The sequence below is a fragment of the Pristis pectinata genome, chromosome 5, assembly GCF_009764475.1.
Source record: "Pristis pectinata isolate sPriPec2 chromosome 5, sPriPec2.1.pri, whole genome shotgun sequence".
Taxonomy (NCBI): domain Eukaryota; kingdom Metazoa; phylum Chordata; class Chondrichthyes; order Rhinopristiformes; family Pristidae; genus Pristis; species Pristis pectinata.
Genome location: NC_067409.1, coordinates 79,272,912 through 79,286,327, shown reverse-complemented (window position 1 = coordinate 79,286,327; position 13,416 = coordinate 79,272,912). Strand labels below are relative to the sequence as shown.

The following is a 13,416-nucleotide window of genomic DNA, read 5'->3' as shown; positions in this document are numbered from 1 at the left end:
TGATCCCACCACCAGTCACAGCTTCAGCTCTGCTCCTCTTTCTGCATTTTACGGGAACTGCTCACTTCATGACCTGGGGTCCACTCTTCCATCCCCACCCACCACTCCCCGTTCCACGGCACTTTTCTGTACTAATGGAGGCTGTGCCACATCTGTCCATTCACCTCTTCCCTTCCCACCATCCAAGGGCCCAAACGATCACTTGCACTCCTTCCTATCTGGTATACTGCATTCACTGTTCAGTGATGCAGGGTCCTGACCCAAAACGTCGACCATCCCTCTCCCTCCATGGATGCTGCCTGACCTGCTGAGTTCTTCCAGCAGTTTGTTTATTGCCCCTTTCTGTCTGTCTGTCTGCGCCACCTCCACTGCTACGGTGAAGCCCAATATAAACTAGAAGAACCCTTTCTTCTGTCTGGGCATTTTACAACCAATTGGAATAAACGTTAAACTCTTCAACTTCAGGTAAACTGCTCACTCATCGTTTTCCATTATCGTGCTTGTTCCTTTTCTCACCCCATTTTTGTTTCAGACACCTTCCCTAATGGTCAGTATTCATGCTCCTTATCATCTAATCTGTTCTAATTTATCTCCAAGTTCTGTCTTTTGTCTCGACTTCCCCCCACCCCCCTCAAACCCTCCCCGCTATGCTTTGGGAACTGTAAACTGTCCACTGTTCCCCCAGTTCTGAAGAAGGGTTGCTGACCGGAAGCATTGACTGGCTTCTCATTCCACAGGTGCTGCTTGATAGCATTGTATTTTTGCTTCAAATTCTAGCATCTACAGTTTTACTTGTTTAGTCTTGCAACAAGGTGTTATTTGTGGTGTCAATACCACAGATCTTGAGCTGGAAGGCTTTTTCAGTCTAACATCCTGAAATTTGTTTCTTAATATAAATCGCTTGTCATATTTTAATTTTAAAAAAACAAATTTAGACTTGTCTTCCAGGAATGGTTTTATTTGTAGAACTCTTTTGCACAGTCCTACAAATCTGGTGACTCACAATTTTGAGTGAGAAAATACTAGCTTTGAAGAGAATGGATTTAAGAAAGGTGGCCTTTGCTTAGTATCTCTTAGACAGGATCCATGCATGTTTTTATAACTGATTTTTTGCATTACCAATGTGAAAAAGCATCTTTGATACTTCAATTTTTGCCTATTCATACAGTAATAGTTTAACATTTTATAAACAATATATATACAGAATGGTGCATATTACCTGAGTGTGTACAGACCGTTGAGGATGAATTACATGAAATCTATTCATTGGGATCAGGAATACTTGAGATTGGGTGTGCAATAAGAGTGCTGGGATTATTCGGGCTGTCTAAGTGCAATTGCTGTTTACTGAGCTGTTGTTATGTTTGCAACTACCTGAAACTTCTTAATCACTAATTCATCAGTCTCTCTTGATATAATTATAGCCTGAAATTCCCTGATGTAGATCAGTTGCCATTTGCAAGTCTATTACTTCTGGCTGCAGATGTCTTTCTTTTAAAAAGATGTATCTTGCCTATTATTCATCTTTGTTGATTGCAAATAATATCAAATTCAGTAGTGAAACTAAACTTCAGTTCACTGCAAAGGCGTTTGTTTTGCACTTGTGGAGAAAGAGGTCTGAAGTGAAAATGCTTGTGTATCAGGTGGTCTTCAGTGATAAATATACTGGAAATTAACTTTGTTCTCTTTTCTTTTCCCCCAAAAAAATCCTTGTGGGTGATCTGGTGGATCTCTGCATTTCTCAACACTACTTATTCTACTCTGATGGACTGACCCTGCTGTAAAAGGAAAGTGCCTAAGGTATGTCAGTTAATTCTATTTGGTAGAATGCATTCCACATGCTAGTTTTTAAAAATAAAGTATTGCACACAAATTAGGCAGTATTTGTATGGCTAATTTTGAAATAAAAAATTTGGTTGCATATTTTACGGATATTTTGCAGATTTGGAATTAGTACTTCATTGGAGAAACCCCATAGCTGTCAAGAGACAGAACAATCATTATTTTAAAAAAATATTAAAGGTAAATCATTGCCTAAAGTATGTTTGGTAAATTTCTTTCCTTGTAATTTTGCATTCCTACTACATGAGATTCTGTCGATGACTCGTTATTGAAAATCTTTAAATGAGACATTATACTAAGGTGTCATCTGCTGCATTAAATTGACAGTTAAGAATAACACTGCCCAATTTAAGGAAGAGATGGAATTTAACCAAAATAGTGGTCAACTTGCTCCCTCTATCCCAATCATACCAAAATTGACTCATTTAGTCTGTTAGAGGCTGTAATATTCAATGACATATTTCTTAAGTAATACATGTGTAAAAGTTGAATTTGATATTTGTTTTAATTAGGTCTTTGCTTTTGACCATTGCTTCTGGTCCATGGATGAAAACAACAAAGCAAAATATGCAGGTGAGCCTGCCTCTCTGGAGAAAACAACCTGATACTCTTTGTGTATATGGGTTTGAACATGATGCCTAAGTAGTTTCTTGGCCAATTTTTGAAGGGGTTACCTATCTTATATTTGATATTTTGAAGCAGTCATGGGGAATGATATCACTGTGGGTGACAGTGGCACAGCTGGTAGAGCTGCTGCCTCACCGCTCCAGTGATTCGGGTGCAATCCTGATATCCAATACAATCTGTGTGGAGTCTGCATATTCTCCCTGTGACTGAATGTGTTTCCCCCACTTGCTCCATCTCCTTCCATATCCCAAGGACGTGCAAGTTAATTGGCTAGTATAAATTGCTCCTTGTGTGTAGATATCTGGTAGAATCTGGGGAAGTCAAGGGGAATTTACCTTTAGCATTGTCATGAACAACGATAGGAGCAAAGAGGACAGGAAGATATTTAATTGGGGAAGGGCAAATTATGAGGCTATAAGGCTAGAACTTGCGAGTGTAAATTGGGATGACATTTTTGAAGGGAAATGTACTATGGAGATGTGGTCGTTGTTCAGGGATCTCTTACAGGATGTTAGGGATAAATTTGTCCTGGTGAGGCAGAGAAGGAATGGCGGGGTGAAGGAACCATGGGTGACGAGAGGTGGAACAACTAGTTAGGAGGAAGAAGGCAGCGTACATAAGGTTTAGGAAGCAAGGATCAGATAGGTCTCTTGAGGAATATAGGGTAGCAAGGAAGGAACTTAAGAAGGGGCTAAGGAGAGCAAGAAGGGGACATGAAGAGGCCTTGGCGAGTAGGGTTAAGGAAAATCCCAAGGCATTTTTCACTTACGTGAAGAGCAGAAGGATGACGAGAGTAAAGGTAGGACCGATTAGAGACAAAGGTGGGAAGATGTGCCTGGAAGCTGTGGAAGTGGGTGAGGTTCTCAATGAATACTTCTCTTCAGTATTCACCAAGGAGAGGGGCCTAGATGAAACTGAGGACAGTGTTGGTGAGGTTAATGTTCTGGAACATGTAGATATCAAGAGGGAGGATGTGTTGGAGCTGTTAGAAAATATTAGGACAGATAAATCCCCGGGGCCTGACAGAATATTCCCCAGGCTGCTGCGCGAGGCGAGGGAGGAGCTTGCTGAACCGTTGGCTAGGATCTTTGAGTCCTCGTTGTCCACAGGAATGGTACTGGAGGATTAGAAGGTGGCGAATGTTGTCCCCTTATTCAAAAGAGGTAGTAGGGATAGTCCAGGGAATTACAGACCTGTGAGCCTTATGTCTGTGGTGGGCAAGCTGTTGGAAAGGATTCTTAGAGATAGGATCTGTGGGCATTTAGAGAATCATGGTCTGATCAGGGACAGCCAGCATGGCTTTGTGAAGGGAAGATCGTGTCTCACAAGCCTGATAGGGTTCTTTGAGGAGGTGACCAGGCAGATTGATGAGGGTAGTGCAGTAGATGTGGTCTGCATGGATTTTAGTAAGGCGTTTGACAAGGTTCCACATGGTAGGTTTCTTCAGAAGGTCAGAGGGTATGGGATCCAGGGATGCTTGGCCGTGTGGATTCAGAATTGGCTTGCCTGTAGAAAGCAGAGAGTTGTGGTGGAGGGAGTGCATTCAGATTGGAGGGCTGTGACTAGCAGTGTCCTACAAGGATCAGTTCTGGGACCTCTACTTTTTGTGATTTTTATTAATGACTTGGATGAGGGGGTGGAAGGGTGGGTTGGCAAGTTTGCAGACGACACAAAGGTTTGTGGTGTTGTGGATAGTGTGGAGGACTGTTGAAGATTGCAGTGGGACATTGATAGGATGCAGAGCTGGGCTGAGAAGTGGCAGATGGAGTTCAATCCGGAGAAGTGTGAGGTGGTACACTTTGGAAGGACAAACTCCAAGGTGGAGTACAAAGTTAATGGCAGGATTCTGGGTAGTGCAGAAGAGCAGAGGGATCTGGGGGTTCATAAACACAGATCCCTGAAAGTTGCCTCACAGGTGTATAGGGTAGTTAAGAAAGCTTATGGGATGTTTCATAAGTCATGGGATCGAGTTTAAGAGCCATGAGGTAATGATGCAGCTCTACAAAACTCTGGTTGGACCATGCTTAGAGTACTGTGTCCAGTTCTGGTTGCTTCATTATAGGAAGGATGTGGAGGTGTTGGAAAGGGTGCAGAGGAGATTTACCAGGATGCTGCCTGGTTTAGAGAGTATGTATTATGAGGAGAGACCTAGGGAGCTAGGGCTTTACTCTTTGGAGAGAAGGAGGATGAGAAGAGACATGATAGAGGTATACAAAATATTCAGAGAAATAGATAGAGTAGACCGCCAGCGCTTCTTTCCCAGGGCACCAATGCTCAATACAAGAAGGCATGGCTTTAAAGTAATGGGTGGGAAGTTCAAGGGAGATATCAGAGGGAGGTTTTTTTACCCAGAGAGTGGTTGGTGCATGGAATGCGCTGCTTGGGGCGGTGGTGGAGGCAGGTACATTGGCCAAATTCAAGAGATTGCTAGATAAGCATATGGAGGAACTTAAAATAGAGGGATATGTGGGAGGAAGGGGTTAGATAGTCTTAGGCGAGGTTTAAAGGTCGGCACGACATTGTGGGCTGAAGGGCCGGTATTGTGCTGTACTGTTCTATGATTCTATGGATGTGGGGAGAATAAAATGGGATTATCACAGGATTAGTGTGCTGATTTGTTGGGCTGGAGGGCCTGTTTCTGTGCTGTATAACACTCAAGATTGCTGCTTGGCTTTGTACATTAATTGTCTTTTTAAGTGGACTTTTTTTTAAAAAGTAAAGCTTTAAATGCCTGAGATCTGTTTCTCATTATTTACATGACAGTGGAACCAATGATTATTCAAGTGTGGGACTTATCCCAGCTCGACAAGGTGTTGTCCTCTTGCAACACCCACATCTGTATTTTCTAGAAGGATTCATCTGGATGATCGAAAGAAAGTAAACAATATGTTGGAAGTTCTTTAAAATATCAGGCAGCATTTGTGTAGTGAGAGTTAATGTTTTAGGTCAATAGCTTCTAATTAGATCTGTAAGAATGTTGGGCATGCCTGACAAACTTGTTAATTTCTTTGAAAAGGTAATGAAATTAGTGGACAGCTGAATGTTTTTAAAGCAAAAAGCTGTGGTTGCTGGAAATCTGAGTTTAGAGCAGAGAATTCTCAAAATATTCAGCAGGTCAGGCAGTATCTGTGAGGAGGGAAACACTTGATGTTTCAGGCTCATGATGTCACATTTCTGGAAGTCTTTTTAACTCATTGATAATTTATTTAATGCAGTGTCTTGAAGGGCACTCTTAATTGGGGAAACTGCAGTGGCAGTAGACACTGTTGAATTAATGAGCATGTACTCGAATTGGCAGGTTTCCACTTGCAGTGTTGCAGCCGCAGATATTCTCTGTACGTAAATGATGAGATAGAAAGCCAAGCCAAGTATCCACATTTGCTAATGACACAATGATAGTCAGCACTGTAAACAGTGAGGACAGCAACCACAGAGTTAGAAAGAAGTACCGATAGATTGAGTGAATGGGTAAAAATGGCAGAAGAATTTTATTGTAAAATAAGGCCCTTTAAATCCTTATAGTTATCAGCTCAAGTAGTAGAGGTCCAAAGAGACTTGCATGTCCATGAACATGGATCACGAAAACATCAGGATGTACAGACGCAAATCAAAAAGGTTACTGGAATTCTTGACTAATTCTCGAGGCTCAGAGGTTATTCCATAGCTGTAGGAAATCTTGATTAAACCAAACAAGGATTATTATGAATGGATTTGAGCATCGTACCCTGGGAAGGATGCAATGATGTTGAGATGCAGTGCAGATTTACCAGTGTGGAATTGTGACCTCAAGAATTATGAAGCAAGATAACAGAATCCAGGGTTGTATTCCCTGCAATTTAGATGGGAGTCATATGATTGGAGTTATCCAAATATCACTGGAATCTAAATGGATAGATAGAAATTATTTCTGCTTGGTGGGGATATAGAACTTGTGCTTGTAGAGCCAGGCCTTTCAGAGATGAAGTGGGGAAATAGATGCAGAAGATGGAACCCTCTTGCAAATAGCACTTGATGCTGAGTTAATTGGTAGTTTTAAATCTGAGATTAATAGATCTTTGTTCACTAGAATTAAGGGATATGAAGAATAGAGTTATTACAGATCTAACTTGATCTTAATGAATGTCGAGGAGGCTAAATGGTCTATTCCAGTTCCCATATTCATCAGCCTTAAATATGAATCTGTTTCTTTCTGCAGGTGCTGCTTGAGCTGCTGAGTTTTTTCTGTTACTAAAATTTTCAAGCATGTACAGAATCTAGCTTTGTTAATTAGATGACATTTGGTATCTGGAACTCTTGTTGTTATTTTTCTCCTCCCCTAGTTTGGGGGTGTTGAGGTTATTTGTAACAGCTTGTATTACTTGGGATCAACTAACTTGGCACACAAAGAATCTAATCCTCAAATGTCTAGTTCTGAAGGGTTGTCTTTTTTTTAACCTTCTCAACATGCAAGCTGTAGAAAGCCATCATTCTGTTGCAAACCAAAGAAAAATGAAGCTGAGGTATAGAAAGATAAGAAACCAGTGCCGTAGGGAAAAGAATAATACAGAATCAAGCAGACCAGTTGAGGATTATGCAAACATGAAAATGGCAGTCAGTCAGGCAAAGACCAATTTGATGGATTATGTCAGCTGCAGATTCATGTGGAAAGTTGAGGCCTGTCTTCATGCACTAATGCAATCTCCCTCAATGCAATCTCTTGGGAGAGCCAATTAACCAAGAAGAAGAACAAGGCCAGTAAGGAGAGAGAGAAAATCTTGGAAATTCTTTTCCAACCTCTTTGTAACTAGTCCAGGACCATTATGTGGGACAACTGTGCAGATAGTCATGTGTATCATGCACAGAATTTGCAGAGGTGATTAAGCAAAATAGGTAAAGGTAGTTTTGTTCCATGGGATTTGTCAGCACCAATCCCTTACAGTGCTATCTCAAGTGGTTGTACACATGTGATCTACAGGACATTGAAATGAGAACACAAGGCACGGTGAAATATTACATATGTTTACTGTCTTTGTAATCTTTTCAACCTACATTTGCTGCTACTGTGATGCAAACCTTAATAAAAAGGTGAGTGTTTGGAAATGACATTTCCAAAGCCATTATCTAAATTGTGTATAAAATAAATCAGTCCACTTGATGCAAAAAGATAAATTGGCTGTTAATGGGGAGAGGCTATTTATTTTAGATCAAGAGTTGTGTGGTGTTGATTCACATTTTCAATCACTTATCTTGTGTATTAAGGTAGACATGAATGGGCTTTTGAGTTGTGTGTATTTGAATGATTATGTAGAAATGAATGGGCTTTTGAGTTGTGTGTATTTGAATGATTATGTAAGTATAGAGGAATATTTTTTAAATGTGCAAAGAATGTATCTTCCATTTTTTTAAAAGCAAACCAAAAAGGTATAATGCAATTCTCACTTCCAGCCTCTGGGATGATGACTCAATCATGTGTGTCAGTCTCAGTTTGGTTGTGAAACCAAATCACACCAAAAATGGGCAGGAATGTGCAGTTGGACTGTGACCAGCCTTCCTATATTTAAAATCCTGATCCCAGTTGTAGTATAACCCTGCTTCTGGAATGTCAGTGGTTCAGATTTGCTGAATTTTCCTGGCATTTATTCTTGAAGCTGCTGGCACTTATCCTTGCACGTTCTCATTGGCATATGGCAGGCTTATACTTGGAAATGCCCGGAATTGCCATACTAATTGGTTGCTCCAAATGATAACCAAGTTCTGTTGGCAATTCTGAGTTGTGGTCTGCCACTAAGCACCATGTGGAGTATAATGGCGAAGCAGGAGCTTGTTGAGCTTCTAAGCATTTGCACTGCAGAAAGGAAGTTGCATTTCAAGCACATTCTGGCACATTCAGGCCCTTGAAGGGCCTGATGGGGCATGGCTTCGCTATCAGTTAAGTATTGCATGGGTATAGTTTGTTCTAAGCAAGTCATGTGATTATTTACAATACACAGTCCTGTTGCCATTCAACCCTTGTTGCTCAAAGCCAGGTTTGCTTCAGATAGCAAGATTATCTTTCTGGAAGCGTAGAAAGTAAACACTTGATATTAACGCATTCCATTCACAATTGTGGGAGGTGGGCCCCTCTCAGCAAAGTCAGAGGCCATTAGTCATCTGTCTTTGGTCCATTTTATTTTCACCAGTCAATAGCTGCTACAATTTAGATAATTGATGCCATCCTTAATTGGTCATTTTCTTACCCCATTATTTTCTTGGATTGTACCAGCATTTCACAACTTGCTATGATAATCATGCTGGCAGAAACTTGTCCTACTTAATGGATGACTGGGCATGACTAAATTTACAGTATTTGAAGTTCAGGTAACTTTTCAAATTGAGAATTTCAGTGCTCATTGTGTTGAGGAACTGAATATTTTTTTAAAAATCGCTTGTCTTCAAGTGTGAGAATTAAACATTTCCAAGTTAATATATTACAGCTGAAATATCTCCACTTGTCAGACATATGACATGTATGACTGATCTCACCAAATTGTTACAAAATAAATAGTTTTATACTGTGGGCCTCTGCTTGGAAATAATTATTTATAATTTTATTCCAGTTCCTACATAGGCAAAAAAATTGTTGCTTGTGGTATTGGTTCAGACTGAAGTGGTGTTAAACCACAATTTCAGAGATGGGATATGTGTGTTTCCTTTTAATTCCAAATAAATCACAAGTTAAGAGCAATGCAGAGAGAAGTGGTTTATCAAAATTATTTTTATAGCTACATATCTGAATTTGCTCCCTTCCAAAACAGGTTTTAACAGTGCACTGCTATATTCCAAAAATAGTTTTTAATTTGAAAAGCGATGGATTTGGAATCCATTGTTAAGAACAGTTATGATTTATTTTCATCTCCCTCTCCCATAAACTTCTCCAAAAATAGTTGGGAGAAAGGAACGTGCAATGTGCTGTCATGCAACTTTTTGCCTTGTGTGGCACCTATTCAAGAAATCTAAACACAGCAATCATTAAAGTTAGCTCGTCAACAAATACCCAAAGCATAATATTACATCTGATAGTTGTGAAAGGAAGTACTGGATTTAGATATGAATGTGCTGCGTTATCTTAAAATTATAATGGTTGAAGAAGACCTTTTTGCCTATTTCTTAGATTTTTAGAATATTGGCTCTGGTGTGTTCTCAGGTTTTCAATGCTTGAATTTTCACATTGAGCAACCCATCATAGTTGATCAAACATGAAAATCAAAAAAAAACTGCAGATAATGGAAATACGAAACAACGAGAAAATCTGGAAACAATTAGCAGCTCAGGCAGCAAAGAGCAATAGAATTGATGCGTCAGGGTGAAGACCCTTTATCAGAACTGGAAAAGAGAGTTAAAAATAGTTTTAAGTTGCAGAAAAGGTTTAGGGAGGGTTAGATAATATGAAGGGCATGTCTGTGACAAGGCTAGGCTAGGGTTGTTATGGGGATAAGTTGTGGAGGACCCCTAGTCTTTGGTAAATGGGGCATTTAGAGGGTGTTAGATGTTGCAAAATGCAGGGTTCTGGGACCTTCTCAGTGAGAGAGAGAGAGAGAAAATAGGCAATATTGCAAATAGATGACTTACAGCAAAAGTGACCAGATAATTGTTGATCACCTGTGTAAAGCAGTGCTTTACTGTATCTGACTTAAACTGCAAGCTCACATTTCTGAAAGCCCTGCTATCTTTTCTACTTGACATTTCTGTCAGATTTTACTAACCTTGCAGAGATTCTTTAAGCGTACACTATTTTGTGCTGTGTTAGGGCCATAATGGAGTGGAGTCTGCCCCAGTTGTGTAGTGTATGTATTTTACAACAACAGTTACATAGGGTGGCTTATTGCTCCATATTCCAGCATCTGCAGTCTCTTGTATCTCCAGAGTTGCATATCACTAATTTGTCACTTCTTTGTTGCAAAGCAAAATGTGCTCACTCCAGTCTGTGATTGAGAAATTACCTCTGATTACGCTAAGTGGCTGTTACTGCACAGAGCATACTAATGTTCACTTCTGATAGACATAGAGTCATACAACGTGGAAACGGGCAGTTTACCCCATAGAGTCCACACCAACTATCAAGCATCCATTTACACTAATCTATTTTGATTCTCCTCACATTTCCATCAACTCTTTATCCTCCCCCCCCCCCCCCCCCCAAATCTACCACTTAACTACACATTAGGGGCAATTTATAGTGGCCTTGGAATGTGGAAGGACTCTGGAGCACCAGGAGGAAGCCCATGCAGTTATGAAGAGAATGTGTAGGCTTCATGTATTGGGCAAGATTGAACACAGGTTGATGGAGATGCGAGACAGCAGCTCTATTAGCTGTGCCACTGTGCTGCCCCTTCTGTTCCCAGGTGTTCCATTTCCCATGAATGCATTGAGGTTGATCTGAATGCCTCATTTGTTTATGCAATCGATGCAAGCTATTTGTAAAGGCAATGTTCTGTTTTGATTTCTATGCCTAATACAACCTCCCAGCAAACAAGTATAGTATCAAGACCAAACAGTTAATTTTGCATGTCATGTGCAATTGCAGATTTTAGTCATTGAGTTTTGCTGGCTGCTGTTAATGTAGCTGATGTCTTTACATTAAGATTTATTGATTAATGTTCATTATTTCAAATGCTATCCGCTATTATTGGGTAGTGATAAATGCCTTGTACTTTTGCAGATTTTGTGTAAGCAGACTGCTTCTTAAGGTACCTCTATGGTACTTAGAAGGGCTCAGCTCTGTGATGTATTTGTTCCATAAGGTAGCCTAACCAAATAATGTACGAGAAAGAAGACTTTATGTTTGTAAGCTCAGGTTCATCGTTTGCTTAAGTGTTGTATCCATTGGCTTTTAGTTAGACTGTAAATTAAACATGTGGTTTTTTTTAAGTGTAAAGTCTTACCAGCTGTTGATAAAGCATTACTGTAACTTCCAACTTCCTTGGCGATGAGATGGTACAAGAACAAACACACTTTAAATCATTCCAGTAGTCCCAAAGTTTATTTTTTAAAAGGGTTCTCTATCTTGTGAGCTAACTAGTACATCGTCTACTTGTTGAATCCATTTTGCAGTTTCCAGTGTGATACTGAATTGATTTGTTAGAGATCAAAAGATGGAAAATCTGTAATAAAAACAGACAATTTTGTTGGTTAGTGAGCACCTGCAGGTAACAAAGAATGTTGTAAGTGGGTACTGTGTGGCAGAGCCCCTAAATAAACTTAGGAAGAAATTAGTCACGGTTCATTTGCAAATTTGATTTACTTTTATATTGTAGCACAGTTCCTTTATGATACTCTTACATTACCTTTTGCATTCAATTTTTTTTCCTTCAATTTTCCTTCTTCTCTTTTTCTACTTGCCCTTCTTGCTGGCAACTACTTGGCTGCATTTTCATGTGAGCCAGTTGATCTTCAATAGTTTGAGTGAACCATTGAAGATCAACTGGCTCTCATGAAAATGCAGCCAAGTAGTTGCCAGCAAGGAAGAGCAAGTAGAAAAAGAGTGGTTATTTATTGCAGGTGTAAGTTGATGATTGGCTATTTAACTATGGTTGCCTCGTAACTAACCCCATGCCTTGTATTACTGGGCATTTGTGTGAAATGCTTTCTGGCAAATGTCTTCCAACAGCATTCAGGGATTAAGATTTATGTTTTTATCCTCTCTTCTGGTCACGCAGTCACATCTATTCTTCCACTTCTGGGGGTCTTGACCATCGATAATTTCCAGTGCTGGATTTTAGAAATTGGTACTAGTCTAGGTGGTCATGCATCAACCATGGGCATAGACATTGAGTCCTGGACAGTAGTAAATCCAATTTTTTTTTCACCTTGTGAAATATGCCTGCATGTTTTCAGTGACTAGATTGCAATCATAATGAGAACCCTAGTCTCTGATGGGTTTCACACCTCCTCTTGTATGTAGTTGGTGGATCTCTTGTATGGGTGTTGAATTCTGTTTCAGTGATATACCACAAGGTGGATCTGGCCTGTCATCACAAGTGCAACAGCTCTTACAAATGATATTTCAGATGTTTCTTCTTGGGTTGTGTTTGATGCTGGTAGGATAGTGTTTCACTGTCCATCCCCAAATTGGGGCTCATTTCTAGTTATTTCCTCGATGACCCTTTAATTTTGGAGAGCAACTAATGAATATAGTGGTTAAAAAATGCAAAGAATTAGGGTAGATTTTACTTTTACCAAAATAACTGACTCTGAACCTCTAATGTTTATGATAATCATTGTAGAGAGAGGTTCCTATAAGAAATGCTCTGATTCCTTTGTTGTAAACTTTTTCTTCAATGTTAGGATGATGTCACAAAATATTTCTGCCTTGTGCCAGTTGTTTATGGAAAAGTTGACTTTCCATTGCAAGTACTATACTTATTTCCATTTGACTCATTTTAAGTATAACTGAACACTTAATTTTTTAAAAATTTAAATCCTCTTTGTTGCGATCCTTTAAGGAATTTGTTCTGTCCTGTGTTGCCCTTTGAGAATGCCAAATTTTGCTGACTTGGCTCTAGTTCAGGAATTATAGATGAAGCAATGCTTTCAGTACATTTTTTCCCCTGGATAATTTACTGAAGTGATGTGAAATGCTTGGAGGAAGAAGTTGAAATACGTGATGGCTCTTGTACAGAAGGAAGTATAGTTTAGAATGTGCTTTGAGGCTGGCTCTTTTCAACTTATTTTTTTGTTGGCGCTGCTTGGTTTCCACTTAAAAAGAAGAAACATGCTGTGATTGTTAATTAGGGATCTGCTGAGATGATGCGTTTCGTCCTGAGCGGAAAAGAAGATCATTTAGAAAATGTGACCATTCAGATGATAAAGGTTGACTTGTATTTGGTGAAATTAAATTATTCAGCAGTGGAAATGGGAGCAGCAGAGCATTAATTAGATGTTTATGCCATTCGAATAAAGCAGTGACTGGTCTGCAGGGGAATGTGATAG

General features: G+C 39.7%; 1 protein-coding gene across 8 annotated transcripts in view; it reads left to right on the top strand.

The window, feature by feature from the left end:
* kif13a (kinesin family member 13A) overlaps positions 1-13,416 on the top strand; it is a 188,081-nt gene that overhangs the window by 59,223 nt on the left and 115,442 nt on the right. For 7 of the 8 annotated variants that reach the window (XM_052017039.1, XM_052017037.1, XM_052017038.1 and 4 more), the window contains exons 3-4: positions 1,788-1,800; positions 2,355-2,415. In XM_052017039.1, the coding sequence (XP_051872999.1) occupies positions 1,788-1,800; positions 2,355-2,415 (74 nt within the window). Of the gene's footprint in view, positions 1-1,787; positions 1,801-1,946; positions 2,023-2,354; positions 2,416-13,416 lie in introns of those variants that run through there. The other variant, XM_052017040.1, reaches the window with a different exon arrangement.